This window comes from Oncorhynchus kisutch, linkage group LG7, assembly GCF_002021735.2.
Source record: "Oncorhynchus kisutch isolate 150728-3 linkage group LG7, Okis_V2, whole genome shotgun sequence".
Classification (NCBI taxonomy): Eukaryota; Metazoa; Chordata; class Actinopteri; order Salmoniformes; family Salmonidae; genus Oncorhynchus; species Oncorhynchus kisutch.
Genome location: NC_034180.2, coordinates 29,073,323 through 29,091,595, shown reverse-complemented (window position 1 = coordinate 29,091,595; position 18,273 = coordinate 29,073,323). Strand labels below are relative to the sequence as shown.

Below are 18,273 nucleotides of genomic sequence, written 5' to 3'. Positions count from 1 at the left end.
CATAACATCATAGGCATGCTGACTAGTACACAGGCATACGCAAAGGAAGATTTTGCACAGTGTGATCTGTATTAAATATTCAATAAAGGGCCTTTTCAACCTTCATGGAAGGGGTATTATTTGGTCTGATATATAACGTTAGTGCAACCCTCATGGAAGGGGTATTATTTGGTCTGATATATAACATTAGTGCAACCCTCATGGAAGGGGTATTATTTGGTCTGATATATAACGTTAGTGCAACCCTCATGAAAGGGGTATTATTTGGTCTGATATATAACATTGCCTCTGGAGATGGATGACCTTGCCAATATTTTAACCTAGCCAATCAACAGAGATCAGGAAGGACAAGAGACAAAGAGTATGGAGACAGCCTAGAGCTCTAAAATGCATTCCATTGAAGAAAAGGTCAAATAAAAGGTTAAACATTTATTTTTTTATACAGTAATGGAATGGATTACAACAACAAAAAAACAGCAAAACAACTAGTACAAAAAAAGACTGCTGCAGTCATGGGAATATATCTCAGGCTGCAGTACAATTCTCTAACCTTCTCCCCAAAATGTGCAGTCATTCACTCCCCCTCATGGATTTAAAAGAAATGGAAGAAAAGGAATATGGTGCAACACCCACTATCCCATGCTTATACAAATTCAATGCTTTTTAATTCATTCACACAGACAGCATCGTTGCATTTTGGTACACCAGAAGTACATTCATTTCCAATGGAACACTGCATGTGCCTTGCAGCATTGCGTTGCAGAGGCAGTCGCAGTGCGTTCTGTGTGGTGCATGCGTTGGATTTATCAAACGTATGCATCAAATTATATGTGTAGAAGGATTGACAGAAATGGTAGCAGAAGGTGAATGTTGAACTTTTGTTGCACACATATCCAGATGTTGCTGTGTTTCATTTTGTGCAATGACGCTGTAGGTGTGATCGAGGCGTAAGGAATCAGTGCCTAGTGGGTTGAAGGCTAAGAGTTGTTCCCCTGCATCATAGCTCAGTGTCCCTCTATGATGTCCCCTTAATAAGAGCCATAAATAAAAGGGCACAGTGAAATGTCCATCGACGCCATCACTTCAGCTGTAGTACTACCTGTAAGGTCACAAACACACACACTGTCAGGATACACACACAGAGGTAAAGTGTGCACATAGAGATGGATAGAGAGCTCTTGTGCCACAAATCCTGCATTAGCATAGACAGCACCATTGAGGGCTTCCACCATTTTAAAGTCGTCAACTTGGTGGGATTTACTATAGGTTAAGAAAGGATAGAGCCCGAATTATATGATTTTTGGGGTCCGATACCGATTCTGATTTTTTGAGGGGCAAAACTTGCCAATATATCTGCCGATATACTGTTTAACAGCAGGGAACTGAAAAAGTGTAATTTTCCCCACACTGTTTTCAAATTGCCACCCAGAAGAGCAATTGTCCAATTGCTTTCAAATGTTGATATCACACATTTTAACAATAATGACACATCATGAGAATGGCAGCAAGTGTTCAGATAAGCATGAGATTCCCTTTTTTCATCCTATTTATTGAATAGAGGCTATCAGTGGAGTATATATCAGCCAATACCGATATAGCTTTAAAAGGCTAATATCGGTGAACCGATATATCGGTCGGGCTCTAGAAAGAATCCAGATCAGCAGGAGGGGGTCAGCCAATGAATTATATTCCTAGGCAAACAATCCATAACTGCAGGTTGCAGTATATCACCAACATTGGCTTTATACCTGTTCAGACTATACACACTCCTGCAGGGTAGCTGTTATGAGCATTTTTTGTTTATTTACAAACTGCCAATAAACTCAAAAGTAGAATAATAAGTTGACTACTTTAAACTGGAGATAGGCAGTACCTTTGAGGTCTATGCTGTCAAAGAAAAGATCAGTGTATATAGGAGAAGGGCTCTCTAGGGCCGTGTCTAGATTTGACAGTTCACGCAGCTTTAGTATTCTGATCATAGAGTTCTGTTTATGTCTTAAGGAGGCCAGTTGTGTTGCTTCTTTAAATCAGCACAATAGGTTTCAGCTGTGCTAACATAACTGAAAAAGGCTTTTCTAATGATCAATTAGCCTTTTAAAATGATAAACTTGGATTAGCTAACACAACGTGCCATTGGAACACAGGAGTGATGGTTGCTGATAATGGGCCTATGTAGATATTCCGTAAAAAAAATCTGTTGTTTCCAGCTACAGTAGTCATTTACAATATTAACAATGTCTACACTGTAATTCTGATCAATTTGTTGTTATTTTAATGTTCAAGAAATGTTGTTTTTCTTTCAAAAACAAGGACATTAGGTTACCGCAAACTTTTGAACGATAGTGTACATTTAAATGTGTCTATCGTGTCCACAGTGTGTCTAGATTCCCTATTCCTGTGCTATATTCAAATGCCAGTATGCCTTTTACAAACGGTGGAATAGGCAAAATATGATAACACAACAACTGATGGCTGTAGCTAACTATTGTAGCTAACTAGCCAGCTAACATCTGTAGCTAGCAATCAACACTAAACAGATTGCAACGGGTTAGCATGACTCGCTAAAAACAATTTTACATTTGCTTCTAAATATTAGCTAGCTGACTAGCATTTGAGACCAGCAAACATGTCCTCTAACGTTTTAATGAAAAGGTAACTCTCCGTCCCAAAACACAAGTTTTCTGGAGACTTGTGGGAGGAGTGAACAGTCAGACTATGAACTGCAGTTGGGATACAAATATGTTTCTGTATAAAAGCACTCCTGTAATATACATACAAATGTCTTCTACGACAGGGAATATGGAGAGACTGGGGGAAAAAACATTAAGTGAATGAAGGCACAATGGCTGGCAGAAATCACAGGCTCTTGCGCCTCTGACATCAGTAGGTGTAATGATATTAGACTATTGGTGGAACTGCCATGAAAACTGTTCTCAACCCATCCAAATCATACCCTCCACTGATGCTGGTCAAACTCAAAACACACACACACACGCATACATGCAAGCACTCACACACATGCTTTGCATAACTATGCACCACTGAAACATTGGACAAACACACTGACACAGACACAAACGCATTTGATCGGCAATGACGCACACAAGTCAATACCCTAATAATTTGTGTATAAGTGCATGCACGTCTCCCCCCGAAGATTGTACCTTATTGGCAGCCTCCAATGAGCTGATGAGTGTTTGTAATTCCTCTCTGTTCATCTCGACAGACAGAGGCTTCAGGGCACCATTCTCCTTCACATCCAAACGTAGGTTAAGTAGAGGGGTATGGAGAAATGAGATCTTATCGCTGGACAATGCCAGCTGAACAGAGAAACAGAGAGCGAGAGAAAGGCTTAGGATTCAAATGTATAGAAATCATTGTGGTAGCAGTAGTAGATAGGTAGTGAACCATACAACTCAGTATTTCACCCCAAATCAATGACTGATAAAGCATAATTTCTCACATAATTTCTGCTTACCAAGTAAAAACACTTTTTTCATTTGACCTGTATTTATCCAAGATATTCCTTTGAGATAAAAAAATATATATATTTTTCAAGGGAGTCCTGACCAATCAGTTTCCCAATCAAACGGAGACTGTTGTCTCCTCACTATAGTGCAGGGAATTCACCTTTATCTGCCAGTCAAAATCCTGGAGGGTAGAGCTGGACACGTTATTGGTCCTCTCCACCAGCGCCTGACGGATCTCCTCTCGTCTGGCCCTCAGGACAGTCAGCACAGCCTCCCCATACCCACTGCCCACGTCTGCCAACGATGCCAGCACCTGCCCAAAGCAGAAGAGGTTGGCAGTTGCAGTAATCAATAAATCACTCATACTCTCATACTGTATATTTAATTTTATTGGCAAACTACACAGTTCAAATTCAAAATAACTTGTGTGGGATGGTACAGGTAACTGCCAAAATAAAGGAATGACTTCAGTAAATCAGGGATACAAAATATATAAATATATTGAAAGCAGGTGCTTCCACACAGGTATAGAGCAATTAATATCCCATAATGCTTAGGGTCATATTTTAAAATACCAGTTGCCCATTATTTTCAGTACCATTGCTAGAATACATCTCAGTGAATTTGTAAAGGAGCATAGAGGGTTTAAAGAATGTGTGTAAGTCACCAGACCTCTACCCAATTGAACACTTACGGGAGATTCTGGAGCGGCGCCTGAGACAGCATTTTCCACTACCCTCAACAAAACACCAAATTATAGAATTTCTCATTGAAGAATGGTGTCATATCCCTCCAATCGATCCAGACACTAGTCAAATATATGCCAAGGAGCATTGAAGCTGTTCTGGCGGCTTAATAGCCCAACGCCCTATTTAGACACTTTATGTTGGTGTTTCCTTTATTTTGGCAGTTACCTGCACATTGGCCTACATTAAACACACATGATACACAAACTGTCAACACTGGACATACAATATTTATTAATACAACATGACTTTTGTAAATATGTTCCGCAGCTCGTCGTTCCCATCTTGTGCCACAGCTCCTGTTGATTGTGCAATGAATATCAAATGGCTGGTCTTGTTTCAGTCTGCCTGTAATTCTATTTACACATAAAACATTTAGTTTCGCAACTGAAAACAGATGAGTCTATGTCCCTGTAATATTTAATTAGTATTGTCAATAACTCACTACTGAAATAACTTTGCTACTAAATTAACTCATATAGTGCCTAGAGAAAGTCTACACAACCTTTACACAGTTGTCACATTTTGGTCCCTTAAATTAAAATCTAAAAAAATTGATGAAATTGTGATTTTACCCCACTGATTAACAGCCTACTTCACACTTTCAAAGTGAAAGAAACATTTATAAAAATTTAAAAAAGAAGATGTATTTATTTAGTAGGTCTTCACACCCCTGACATGAGTTAATACTTGATGGAAGTACTTTTGGCAGAAATTACAGCTGAAAATGATTTTGAATAAGGTCCCGCCAACTTTGCACAGCCCTTAGGGCAACATCTATCCATTATTCTTGTCAAAATTGATCAAGCTCATTCAATTTGGTTGTAGATCATTGATGGACAGCAATATTCCAGTATTGTCACTGATTTTCACACAGATTTAAGTCAGGGCTGAGACTAGACGACACCTCATGGAAGGCCACTCGTGTGTCTTTGGCTTTATCATTTGTTGCCCTCAAACATAAATCTATATCCTAGTGTGAGGTCTTCAGAATACTAAGTTTTTCATATTTATTTTGGTCCTGACAAAACTCCCCAATCCCTGCCGGTGACAATAATAACATAATATGATGATGCCGCCACAATTCTTGAAAATATGGAAGGTTCACTCGGTGATGTGTCGTGTTGGATTTGCCCTAAACCGAAAGTTTTTGCAAAAAAGTTAATTTATTTGTTATGTTCTCTTAAAGTATTACTTAAATGACCATTTTGCAAACAGGAAGGATGATTTGGAATGGATTTTATTAGCACATGCTTTCTTCTTTCCACTGTCATACAGGTCAGTAATGGGAAATGAACGCAATGTTGCTAATCCATCCACAGTTCTCACAGCTCAGCAAATGAACTCAGTGTCTGTTTTAAAATCACCTTTGGCCTTATAGTGACATCTCTGAGCAGTTCTCATTCTCTCCCATAGCTCTGTTAGGAAGGACTGACAGATCCTCTCAGCACCCAGTTGATATGTAACACCATCAACAGCTTAATTGCCATATTTGTCCATATTCAAAGGGTTATTATGGAATTTTGGAATTGTTTCATCACCTTCACCTGATCTGTAACTATATACACATTTTTAAAGCACTTGGTGGCTTGGAGGTTAAATCTGTTTGAATTTCGACTAAGAAAGAGGAAGTTATTCAAAAATGATCCCATCTATTTTTCCCACTATTACTTTTGCACAAATGAAACTACACTGGACAAAAATATAAATGCAACACATAAAGTGTTGGTCCATCCACCTGACAGGTGTGGCTAATCAAAAAGCCGATTAAACCACATAATCATTACACAGGTGCACCTTGTGCTGGAAACAATAAAAGGCCACTCTAAAATGTGAAGTTGACACAAAACACAAAGCCACAGATGTCTCAAATTTTGAGGGAGCGTGCAATTGACATGCTGACAGCAGGAATATCCACCAGAGCTGTTGCCAGATAATTGAATGTTAATTTCGCTACCATATGCTTTCTCCAATGTTATTTTAGAGAACTTGGTAGTACATCCAACCGGCCTTACAACCGCAGACCATGTGTAACCACGCCAGCGCAGGACCTCCATATCCGGCTTCTTCACCTGAAGGATCGTCTGAGACCAGCTTCCCGGACAGCTGATGAAACTGTGGGTTTGCATAAGTGAAGAATTTCTGCATAAACTGTCAGAAACCATCTCGGGGAAGCTCATCTGAGTGCTCGCCATCCTCACCCGGGTCTTGACCTGACAGCAGTTTGGCGGCGTAACCGACTTCAGTGGGCAAATGCTCACCTTCTCCAGCATGCCAGTGGCCACTGAAGTGTGCTCTTCATGGATGAATTCCGGTTTCCAATGTACCTGTATGGCGTTGTGTGGACGAGCGGTTTACTGATGTCAACGTTGTGAACAGAGTGCCCCATGGTGGAGGTGGGATTATGGTATGGGCAGGCATAAGCTACGTACAACGAACACAATTGCATTTTATCGATGGTAATTTGAATACACAGAGATAATGTGAGGCCCATTGTCGTGCCTTTCATCCGCCGACATCACCACATGTTTCAGTATGATAAAGCACGGTCCCATGTCGCAAGGATGTGTACACAATTCCTGGATACTGAAAATGTCCCAGTTCTTCCATGGCCTGCACACTCACCAGACATGTCACCCATTAAGCATGTTTGGGATACTCTGGATGAACGTGTACAACAGTGTGTTCCAGTTCCCGCCAATATCCAGAAACGTCGCACAGCCATTGAAGAGGTGTGGGACACCATTTCACAGGCCACAATCAACAGCCTGATCAACTCTATGAGAAGGAGATGTGTCGCGCTGCATGAGGAAAATGGTGGTCACACCAGACACTGACTGATTCTGATCCACAGCCCTACTTTTTTTTAAAGGTATCTGTGACCAAAAAATGCATATCTGTATTCCCAGTCATGTGAAATCCATAGATTAGGGCCTAATGAACACATTTCAATTGACTGATTTCCTTATATGAACTGTAACTAAGGTTGCAAAGGGTCGGAAACTTTCTGGTAAATTTCCAGAATTTCCCCGGAAATTTTCAATGGGAAGTTAAGCCCGGGAATTTGGGGAATTTTGCTTAAAGTCGTCCAAAAAGTTAGCTTATAACAGTGAACCTTTTTTTGTGGGATACACATAAGGCAATTCTAGGTCTTTTCACATATTTTGGTTAAACTATCCCCAATGCAATGGAATTGCAACCCTCTGCATGCACAGTGCATTCTTCCATCACATGTGCAGTGCACTCTTCCATCACATGTACAGCTGATTCTCAAGATCTTGCACACTAATGAGATGCTATTGAGCCCACACTACTACACTGTCTGAGCCAAGGACTACATACTTTCTGGTAAGTTTTGATTACAATACTGGGTTGGGTGAATATATTTTATATGACATACATGCTTTTTTGTTAACTAGTAAATAGTAGCCTACAGAAAAGTGTGTTTAAATCTAACTTATTTCTAACTTGTTAACAATTTCTGCTAGATAGTTCTTGCTACCATGTGGATTTTAGCTTGCTAGATAGAGCCTGCTAACTGAGGAGTGTTAATTCACCTACTTCCATACATGTTTCATTTTAAAACATTTATCTTAAGGAGGAGTTATTTAATCTATCTGTACATGGAATTGTATTTATTATTTTTTTTACTCCATTTTTTCTAATCTTTACAGGAAAATGCCACGGGTAGTGTCTGATGTGTTGAGACATTTCACTGCAACTAATGTAGAAGGAAAAGCTGTGTACATTTGCAAATACTGTGCCAAATCATATGTGAAGAATAGAACAAAGATACAGAATCATCTGGCCAAGTGCATAAAGTTCCCTCAGCGCTCACAACAGTCAACCTCTGACAAAAGTCCCTCTACTTCTATTTGAGGTGAAAATTATTAATCAGACACCTTATTGATAGCAACAGCTCATGGTCCTGGAATCAGACGTTTTTTTTGACTCAATGGAGGAACGTAGTCAGAGAAACGCTGACGCTTGAGCTGTGTATGCAACTGGTTCACCTCTGATGCTCACAGGCAATGTGTATTGGAAGAGATTTCTGATTGTTCTTCGCCCAGCATACACCCCTCCAACCAGACATGCTTTATCTACTCATTTGCTGGATGCAGAGTTCAACAGAGTTCAAGTGAAGGTCAAGCAAATCATAGAGAAAGCAGACTGTATTGCAATCATCTCTGAAGGGGGATCAAATGTTCGTGGGCAAGGAATAATTAACTACATCATCTCCACTCCTCAACCAGTATTCTACCAGAGCACAGACACAAGGGACAACAGACACACCGGTCTCTACATTGCAATTGAGCTGAAGGCAATCATCAATGACCTTGGGCCACAGAAGGTATTTGCACTGGTGACAGACAATGCTGTGAACATGAAGGCTGCTTGGTCTAAAGTGGAGGAGTCCTACCCTCACATCACACCCATTGGCTGTGCTGCTCATGCATTGAATCTGCTCCTCAAGGACATCATAGCACTGAAAACAATGGATACACTCTACAAGAGAGCTAAGGAAATGGTTAGGTATGTGAAGGGTCATCATGTTATAACAGCAATCTACCTCACCAAGCAAAGTAAGAAGAATAAGAGCACCACATTGAAGCTGCCCAGCAACACATGTTAGGGGGGGGGGGGGGGGGGGGGGGGTTGTCATCATGTTTGACAGTCTCCTGGAGGGGAAGGAGTCTCTCCAAGAAATGGCCAAATCACAGTCTGCTGATATGGACAGCCCCATCAAGAGGATCCTCCTGGATTATGTATTTTGGGAGAGTGGTAAGCAGCCTGAAACCTATAACAGAAGCCATTTCACAGATTGAGGGAGACAATGCCATACTGTCTGATGTTCAGACTCTGCTTGAGAAGAAATCTGTACTGCCCTGCCCACTTCACTGTTGCTCCAAGCAGAGGAAACTGCAGTTCTGAAATACATCAAAAAGCGCAAAGATTTCTGCCTGAAGTTCATTCACGCTGCAGCATACATGTTGGACCCCAAGTATGCTGGCAAGAGCATCCTGTCTGGTGCAGAGATCAACAAAGCCTATGGTGGCATCACTATCGTGTCGTACCACCTTGGCCTGGATGAGGGCAAGGTTCTTGGCAGTCTGGCAAAGTACACTTCCAAACAAGGGCTTTGGGATTGAGATGAAATATGGTATATAGTGCCAACATATATGTCGTGCCAACATATATCATCAGCCACCTGGTGGAAGGGACTTTGTGGCTCTGAGGCTCTTTCCCCTGTTGCCTCCATCATCCTTGTTTGGGAACACACACACCAAAGCACGCAACAGGCTGACCAATACAAAGGTTGAAAAATTGGTGGCCATCCGGGCAAATTCGATTATTTTTGAGCCTGACAACAAGCCATCCTCAACAAGGTTGGAAAGTGACAGTGAAGATGAGGCCTCAGAGTCTGATGTTCAAGAGCTGGACATTGAGGAGGTCCAGGGAGAAGACATGCAAGCTTTACATAGTTGAATGTGCTGACAACAAAATCACACAAAAATGATCAATGGAAATCAAATTTATCAACCCATGGAGGTCTGGATTTGGAGTCACACTCAAAATTAAAGTGGAAAACCACACTACAGGCTGATCCAACTTTGATGTAATGTCCTTAAAACAAGTCAAAATGAGGCTCAGTAGTGTGTGTGGCCTCCAAGTCCCTGTATGACCTCCCTACAACGCCTGGGCATGCTCCTGATGAGGGATCTCCTCCCAGACCTGGACTAAAGCATCCGCCAACTCCTGGACAGTTTGTGGTGCAATGTGGCGTTGGTGGATGGAGCGAGACATGATGTCCCAGATGTGCTCAATTGGATTCAGGTCTGGGGAACGGGCGGGCCAGTCCATAGCATCAATGCCTTCCTCTTGCAGGAACTGCTGACACACTCCAGCCACATGAGGTCTAGCATTGTCTTGCATTAGGAGGAACCCAGGTCCAACATATGGTCTCACAAGGGGTCTGAGGATCTCATCTCGGTACCTAATGGCAGTCAGGCTACCTTTGGCGAGCACATGGAGGGCTGTACGGCCCCCCAAAGAAATGCCACCCCACACCATGACTGACCCACTGCCAAACCGTTCATGCTGGAGGATGTTGCAGGCAGCAGAGCGTTCTCCACGGCGTCTCCAGACTCTGTCATGTCTGTCACATGTGCTCAGTGTGAACTTGCTTTCATCTGTGAAGAGCACAGGGAGCCAGTGGCGAATTTGCCAATCTTGGTGTTCTCTGGCAAATGCCAAACGTCCTGCACGGTGTTGGGCTGTAAGCACAACCCCCATCTGTGGACGTCAGGCCCTCATTACCACCCTCATGGAGTCTGTTTCTGACCGTTTGAGCAGACACATGCACATTTGTGGCCTGCTGGAGGTCATTTTGACAGGGCTCTGGCAGTGCTCCTCCTGCTCCTCCTTGCACAAAGGCGGAGGTAGCGGTCCTACTGCTGGGTTGTTGCCCTCCTACGGCCTCCTCCACGTCTCCTGATGTACTGGCCTGTCTCCTGGTAGCGCCTCCATGCTCTGGACACTACGCTGACAGACACAGCAAACCTTCTTGCCACAGCTCGCATTGATGTGCCATCCTGGATGAGCTGCACTACCTGAGCCACTTGTGTGGGTTGTAGACTCTGTCTCATGCTACCACTAGAGTGAAAGCACCGCCAGCATTCAAAAGTGACCAAAACATCAGCCAGGAAGCATAGGAACTGAGAAGTGGTCTGTGGTCACCACCTGCAGAACCACTCCTTTATTGGGGGTCTTGTTAATTGCCTATAATTTCCACCTGTTGTCTATTCCATTTGCACAACAGCATGTGAAATTTATTGTCACTCAGTGTTGCTTCCTAAGTGGACAGTTTGATTTCACAGAAGTGTGATTGACTTGGAGTTATATTGTGTTGTTTAAGTGTTCCCTTTATTTTTTTGAGCAGTGTATATAGTTTTTAAAATTTCTATTGGAAGGATTTAATCATTTGTAATTGTGTCTACTTATGATAAAGGTAAAATGTGTATGTTTCTGTATGGTAAATAGATCCAATACGAAAAATATCTACATTCAAATGATATTAATATTAATTTGCATACATTCCCATTAATTCCCACAGAAAGTTTCCACCTATGAATATTCCCCAAAATGTGCAACCCTAACTGTAACTCTGTAAAATCGTTGACATTTTTCTATGTTATTTTGTTCAGTGTAATTGCGTGATTTTTTCATAAAATACTTGTTTTTTAAACTTATTTAGATGTGCCACAAAGGGGTGTGTAGACCTTTGCAATCAAGAGATCTTGTTTTTCTCTCCTTAAGTATTAAAAATGTTTTAAAAAATGTAAAAAATAATAATAAACTGGCACTGTATGTAACGTTTATCAATTGAAAATGTAGGCCTGAGTGTTAGCATTAAATGTTACTAAGCCGTGCCAAAGATACATTCTAGGGGAACACAGTAGACTGATGCCTGGTTGAACTTTCAATGGCCCCTCCTGTCAAGAGTCAGAAAACAGATTGCTGGGATATCCCAGCAGAGTCTGAAACCTGACGCCTGCCTTCCACCGGAGTGGCAAACTCACTGAAACCTGAGACCAACACAGTGTATACACCTGACACCCCAAATCCACTGTCTACTCTGCAGGCATAACAAAACACAACATACCACACACTACAGCCCTCACAGAGGGGGTGACCATTGTCCACTTTTGTTCTAGCCCAGCAATAAAACACATGGTTCAATCAAAAATGTACACCCCCTGAGCATCCCTCGGGAATGGATTGAGAAACATTGACCAAACCAAATACTCTTCACACTCCTTACAAATTCAATACACTGCCGGTATACAAAATACATTGCAGCCGTCAAGAGGCGCTACACAAACCTAATACACACTAAAGAGCCCAACACAATATAACTGTCAAAAGAACCCTCACAAACCAGTGAGCCACTGCATTGCACATCTTAGAAACCCAACTCCCCTCACATCTATGTCAAGGGCCAGTCATGCATGGAACATGACTCAAAGTCAAACATTCATGATAAAACTCAAAAGACTGCTTCAAACTCGCTGACGATGGTCTCACCTCTTCGTCTGGGGTCTTCTTACCCACGGCGAGACGGAACAGAGAGGAGAGGGAGTCGAGGAGCTCCATCCATTCTACAAGGGTCCACGTATTACCATAGTCTGCCATCCGAGGGGGCTCCCGCCCACACACACCGTCTACCACCCAGTGTAATAGCTGGAGGAGAGAAAGTGTGTATCATCATCATCATCATCGTCGTGAAAAAATGTATTGCGATCCTTTTGTAGCCTATGCTGGGATTTAATCAATCTACCCAAAACAAGTCAGTAAACAATGCCATGCCCATGTTTGTGTGGCGGTCATAGTGTTTTTGAGTAAGCGCCTTATCTGTATGCTTTTTATTTACAATCAAGCATCATGCTCCCTCTGCTGTTCAATTGTTGGTTCAGCATGTGCTTATAACAATGAAACACTTTGCCAAATCGACCCCTCTTGCGTGCCAGCTAATGAAAAATGTATTTTATTAATGACATTTTCCTCCTACAATGGCCTGTTGCTATGTAGCTACACATTGTAAAGGTGATATGTGAATGGTTCCATACAGCCGTTATACCTTAGCTACTGTAAAGTGTAGCATGAAATGTTTCAATTAACCTGTTATTACTTTTTTCCTGAATTGAGAACGTACAAAGTATAAAATAATTGTCTGTGCCTCGTTGCATGTGGTTCTACAAAAATCAGAGAACACATTCAGAAAAATCCATGTTCTGTACCACACGAAGAGGTTCCTCGCCATGTTAGCTACCACACATCTAGTATTTACCTCCCTCAGATGATCACTCAAGCCATGAACTTTCTAATGGCCAGTGGTGGAAAAAGTACACAATTGTCATACTTGAGTAAAAGTAAAGATACAAAAAAATGACAAGTCAAAGTGAAAGTCAACCAGTAAAATAATACTCTAGTAAAAGTATAAAAGTATGTGGGTTTTAAATATACTTAAGTATCAAAAGTAAAATAACAAATAATGTCATATTCCTTATATTAAGCCAAACAAACAGCACAATTTTCTTGGGGCACCCTCCAACACTCTTCTTTACAAAATAAGCATTTGTGTTAATTGAGTCTGCCAGATCAGAGGCAGTAGGGATTACCAGGGATGTTCTCTTGATGAGTGAGTGAATTGGACCATTTTCCTTTCATGCTAAGCATTCAAAATGTAACAAGTACTTTTGGGTGTGAGGAAAAATGTATGGAGTAAAACATATATGATTTTCTTTAGGAATGTAGTAGAGTAAAAGTAAAAGTTGTAAAAAATACAAATAGTAAAGTAGGCCTACAGATCACCCCCCAAAACTACTTAAGTACTTTAAAGAATTGTTGCTTAAGTATTTTACACCACTGCTAATGACTGTCCATCTCATGTTGTTTTTCTAAATTAGATGTATTTTTGTGTGCTTTGAGGTTCTTTGAAAAGCACTAAGTAAGAACACATTCTTATTATTATTATTTCCCAGCATCTATGCTACGCAGCCACGTGTAGAAGTAGATGACAGCATGTCACACAGTGCGACCAAAACAAAGAGCTACACCAGTGAAGGCTCCTCAGCGGAGGAAGGGGAGGACTATCCTCAGTGAATGGCAAAAATAAAATAGTGAAACATTAAAAAATATATTCTTTTTAGATAAAATTACACAAAATACAGTAAAAAGATTATTTAGTCAGCCACCAATTGTGCAAGTTCTCCCACTTAAAAATATGAGAGAGGCCTGTAATTTTCATCACAGGTACACTTCAACTATGACAGACAAAATGAGAAAAGAAATCCAGAAAATCACATTGTAGGATTTTTCATTAATTTAATTAGCAAATTATGGTGGAAAATAAGTATTTGGTCACCTACAAACAAGCAAGATTTCTGGCTCTCACAGACCTGTAACTTCTTCTTTAAGACGCTCCTCTGTCCTCCACTCGTTACCTGTATTAATGGCACCTGTTTGAACTTGTTATCAGTATAAAAGACACCTGTCCACAACCTCAAACAGTCACACTCCAAACTCCACTATGGCCAAGACCAAAGAGCTGTCAAAGGACACCAGAAACAAAATTGTAGACCTGCACCAGGCTGGGATGACTGAATCTGCAATAGGTAATTGGCTTGGTTTGAAGAAATCAACTGTGGGAGCAATTATTAGGAAATGGAAGACATACAAGACCACTGATAATCTCCCTCGATCTGGGGCTCCACGCAAGATCTCACCCCGTGGGGTCAAAATGATCACAAGAACGGTGAGCAAAAATCCCAGAACCACACGGGGGGACCTAGTGAATGACCTGCAGAGAGCTGGGACCAAAGTAACAAAGCCTACCATCAGTAACACACTACACCGCCAGGGACTCAAATCCTGCAGTGCCAGATGTGTCCCCCTGCTTAAGCCAGTACATGTCCAGGCCCGTCTGAAGTTTGCTAGAGAGAATTTGGATGATCCAGAAGATTGGGAGAATGTCATATGGTCAGATGAAACCAAAATATAACTTTTTGGTAAAAACTCAACTCGTCGTGTTTGGAGGACAAAAAATGCTGTGTTGCATCCAAAGAACACCATACCTACTGTGAAGCATGGGGGTGGAAACATCATGCTTCGGGGCTGTTTTTCTGCAAAGGGACCAGGATGACTGATCCGTGTAAAGGAAAGAATGAATGGGGCCATGAATGAAAACCTCCTTCCATCACAAGGGCATTGACGATGAAACGTGGCTGGGTCTTTCAGCATGACAATGATCCCAAACACACCGCCCGGGCAACGAAAGAGTGGCTTCGTAAGAAGCATTTCAAGGTCCTGGAGTGGCCTAGCCAGTCTCCAGATCTCAACCCCATAGAAAATCTTTGGAGGGAGTTGAAAGTCTGTGTTGCCCAGCAACAGCTCCAAAACATCACTGCTCTAGAGATCTGCATGGAGGAATGGGCCAAAATACCAGCAACAGTGTGTGAAAACCTTGAAGTAAATAATTGATTAAAACACACTGTTTTGCAATGAAGGTCTACAGTAGCCTCAACAGCACTCTGTAGGGTAGCACTATGGTGTAGCCGGAGGACAGCTAAAATCTGTCCTCCTCTGGGTACATTGACATCGATACAAAACTCTAGTAGGCTCGTGGTTCTCATCCCCTTCCATAGACTTAAACAGTAATTATGACAACTTCCAGAGGATGTCCTCCAACCTATCAGTTCTTGCAGCATGAACTGAAAAGTTGTCCACCCAAGCAAAGGATTGGAGAATCAATGTAGTACTGAAAGCATAAGCTACAGCTAGCTAGCAATGTAGTGCATAACATGTGATAAGAGGTTGAATCAGCGAGAGAAAGACAATAGTTGAACAAATTCATTTCTTTAAAAAAAATGAAGAAGCAAGAGAGATATATTTATTTATTTTTCTTCACTTGCTTAGCTATGGAATTACAGAGGAGGATGCTATGTTAGCTAGCTGGCTATCCAACACTAGAACTTGGTTTTGGGTTTTATTAATGTATTGCCCCTGGGGCCAGCCAGGGTAACTGACTATATACTTGCTGACTATATCTGCTAGAAGCAGGCCAGTGTGTGCAAGGCGGTATTGAATGTGTCAATGTCTGTCACCTTAATTACTCAAATTTCTTTCGACCTGTGCACCTACGTTGTAAACGTTCATTCATAGGCTAGGTTGTAGCAACCTAATGATGGGTATAGGGGAAATTGTATTATCATTGAGTATGTAGCCTAAATCTAAAAAACGTTACATTGAACTGAGTGAATGTAATATGAATGACAGTCATCCAATATGCTGTAATAGAAATAAGGCAATACTCATAAAAAATATATATGAACGGCATCGACCGCCACTGATCTACACATATGCAAGTGGTACTTCTCACTCGATACAAAACATGTATGCAATACCTTCATGAACATGTGTTTTTTGTAGAACCCGCTGCAACTGGACACTGTTGGCATTTATGATACTGTCTTCGTTATTGATATGGGAAATGTGTATCCTAAAGAAGAGGTTAGTTTAAAAAGTCCTTGCTACACTTTAGTGGCCAAAGTGTAACAGCTGTACTACGCAAGCATTCACATATCGCTCCTCTATTCGGTTCGCTGCAGCTAGCTGCAACAAACTGTACAGTTTTATCTCAATCTCTTCATTCAAAGACTCGATCATGGACACTCTTACTGACAGTTGTGGCTGCTTTGTGTGATGTATTGTTGTCTCTACCTTCTTGACCGTTGTCTGTGCCCAATGTTTGTACCTTGTTTTGTGATGCTACCATGCTGTGTTGCTGCCTTGCTATGTTGTCGCCTTAGGTCTCTCTTTATGTAGTGTTGTGTCCTATATTTATATTGTATTTATTAAAAAATATATAATAATAATAATCCCTGGCTCCCGTCCCCGCAGGAGGCCTTTTGGTAGACCGTCATTATAAATAAGAATTTGTTCTTAACTGACTTGCCTAGTTACATAAAATAAAAATATCACCGTTGCTATGTAAAAAGTGAATGCATGCAAGGGTTCTCCTGATATTACATTGACTAGCTCCAGGACTGTGCTGACAAAATACAGCACATTTACGAATCAAACATTCAAGGAAATTACAGTAAAGATTGCACTTTTCAATTATTCTTACTTTTTGACATTCTTCAGAAGGTAATTTGCCAAGTAAATGTACCATGTTTTGCTGTCAAGTTCCGCCTTCCGTGTTTAACGTCACGAATCAGCTGATAGTGGTCACGTATTATACGTATTATACGTTGGACTCTTGCAATGAGGTTTATACCGGTCAAGGTATTTTGGAGCAATCTGCCTATGGAAAACATTTTATTCAAAAAAGTGCGTTGAGCTCGTATTGAAACAGTCTCCTAAAAATACTTTTTTAGTGCGGCAAAATTCTATAATATTATTCCACGCGCCACAGTGCATGTAAAACGTTCTGTAAAGCATCAGCTGACACAAATTTCTCTTCCTTTGCATTATGTGTTTATAAAATCGGCTTCTTTCTTGGAGGATTATTAAAGTGAAAACAAAAGTTGTTTTTTGGGGGGCGTTTTAGCTAACCCTAACCATTTTCATAAACCTAACCTAATTCTCCTAACCTGCTATGTTAATGCTCCTAACCTGCTGCGTAAATTCTCCTAATCTGCTACAAAAAGTTAAATCTGACATTAATTCGACAAAAACTGGATTCCTTCTAGCCATGACCTGTTAACCCCTACCCTTACCCTAATATTAACCATTTCACATTTATCAGTGGGGTAATCGTGCTCCCGAGTGGCGCAGCGATCCAAGGCACTGCATCTCAGTGCTTGAGAAGTCACTACAGACACCCTAGTTCGATTCCAGGCTGTATCACAACCGGCCGCGATTGGGAGTCCCATAGGGCGCACAATTGGCCCAGTGTTGTCTGGGTTTGGCCGGGGTAAGCCGTCATTGTAAATAAGAATTTGTTTTTAACTTACTTGCCTAGTTAAATTAAGGTTAAATATAAATAAAATTTAAAAAATTCTGTGCCACCCTCCAATGTTTATAAACAAAGTAAAATGCAATCGTTACTGTAATTTCCTTGAATGTTTGATTCATAAATGACTGAATGATCTACAAATAATAATGGGTCATTATTTTATTTATGATGACAGGTGATTTGTAAATCAGTCAGTCAGCAGTTGCCTGCAATCATTTTGATGCTCTCGAACACGACCAATGCCTAACCCCTAACCTTAAATCAAATCAAAGGGGCAGTAGTTGCTACATTTTTTACATATAAATGAATTATATGTAAATATTGATTATTGAAGAATATAACTTATAAATGCCTCATGAGTTGTCATACCCAATCAGAACCCAAAATATAATCTTGCTTTACTCATTTACTTTATAAACAAAGTAAATGTAAACAAACATGTTATTGCCTAAAACAGTGGTTCATAAACTTTTTATAGTGCTCTTTATTTAGCCATCTTACATATAAAACCTTATTTGTTCTTCAAAAATTTACCACA

The 18,273-nt window shown here is 40.9% G+C and overlaps 1 protein-coding gene across 2 annotated transcripts; it reads right to left on the bottom strand.

The window, feature by feature from the left end:
* Positions 1–416: 416 nt before the first annotated feature.
* LOC109893718 (COMM domain-containing protein 8) lies at positions 417–17,035 on the bottom strand. Of its 2 annotated transcripts, none has more exons than XM_020486935.2 (5): positions 16,905–17,029; positions 12,302–12,457; positions 3,631–3,783; positions 3,165–3,320; positions 417–1,099 (listed from the first exon to the last, which is right to left on the bottom strand). In XM_020486935.2, the coding sequence occupies exons 1-5, from the start codon at positions 16,947–16,949 to the stop codon at positions 1,079–1,081; spliced, it is 531 nt and encodes a 176-aa protein (XP_020342524.2). In that variant the 5' UTR covers positions 16,950–17,029; the 3' UTR covers positions 417–1,078. The 2 variants fall into 2 exon arrangements, with proteins under 2 accessions (XP_020342524.2, XP_031684679.1); XM_031828819.1 differs by having other exon boundaries at positions 425–1,099; positions 16,947–17,035.
* Positions 17,036–18,273: the final 1,238 nt, after the last annotated feature.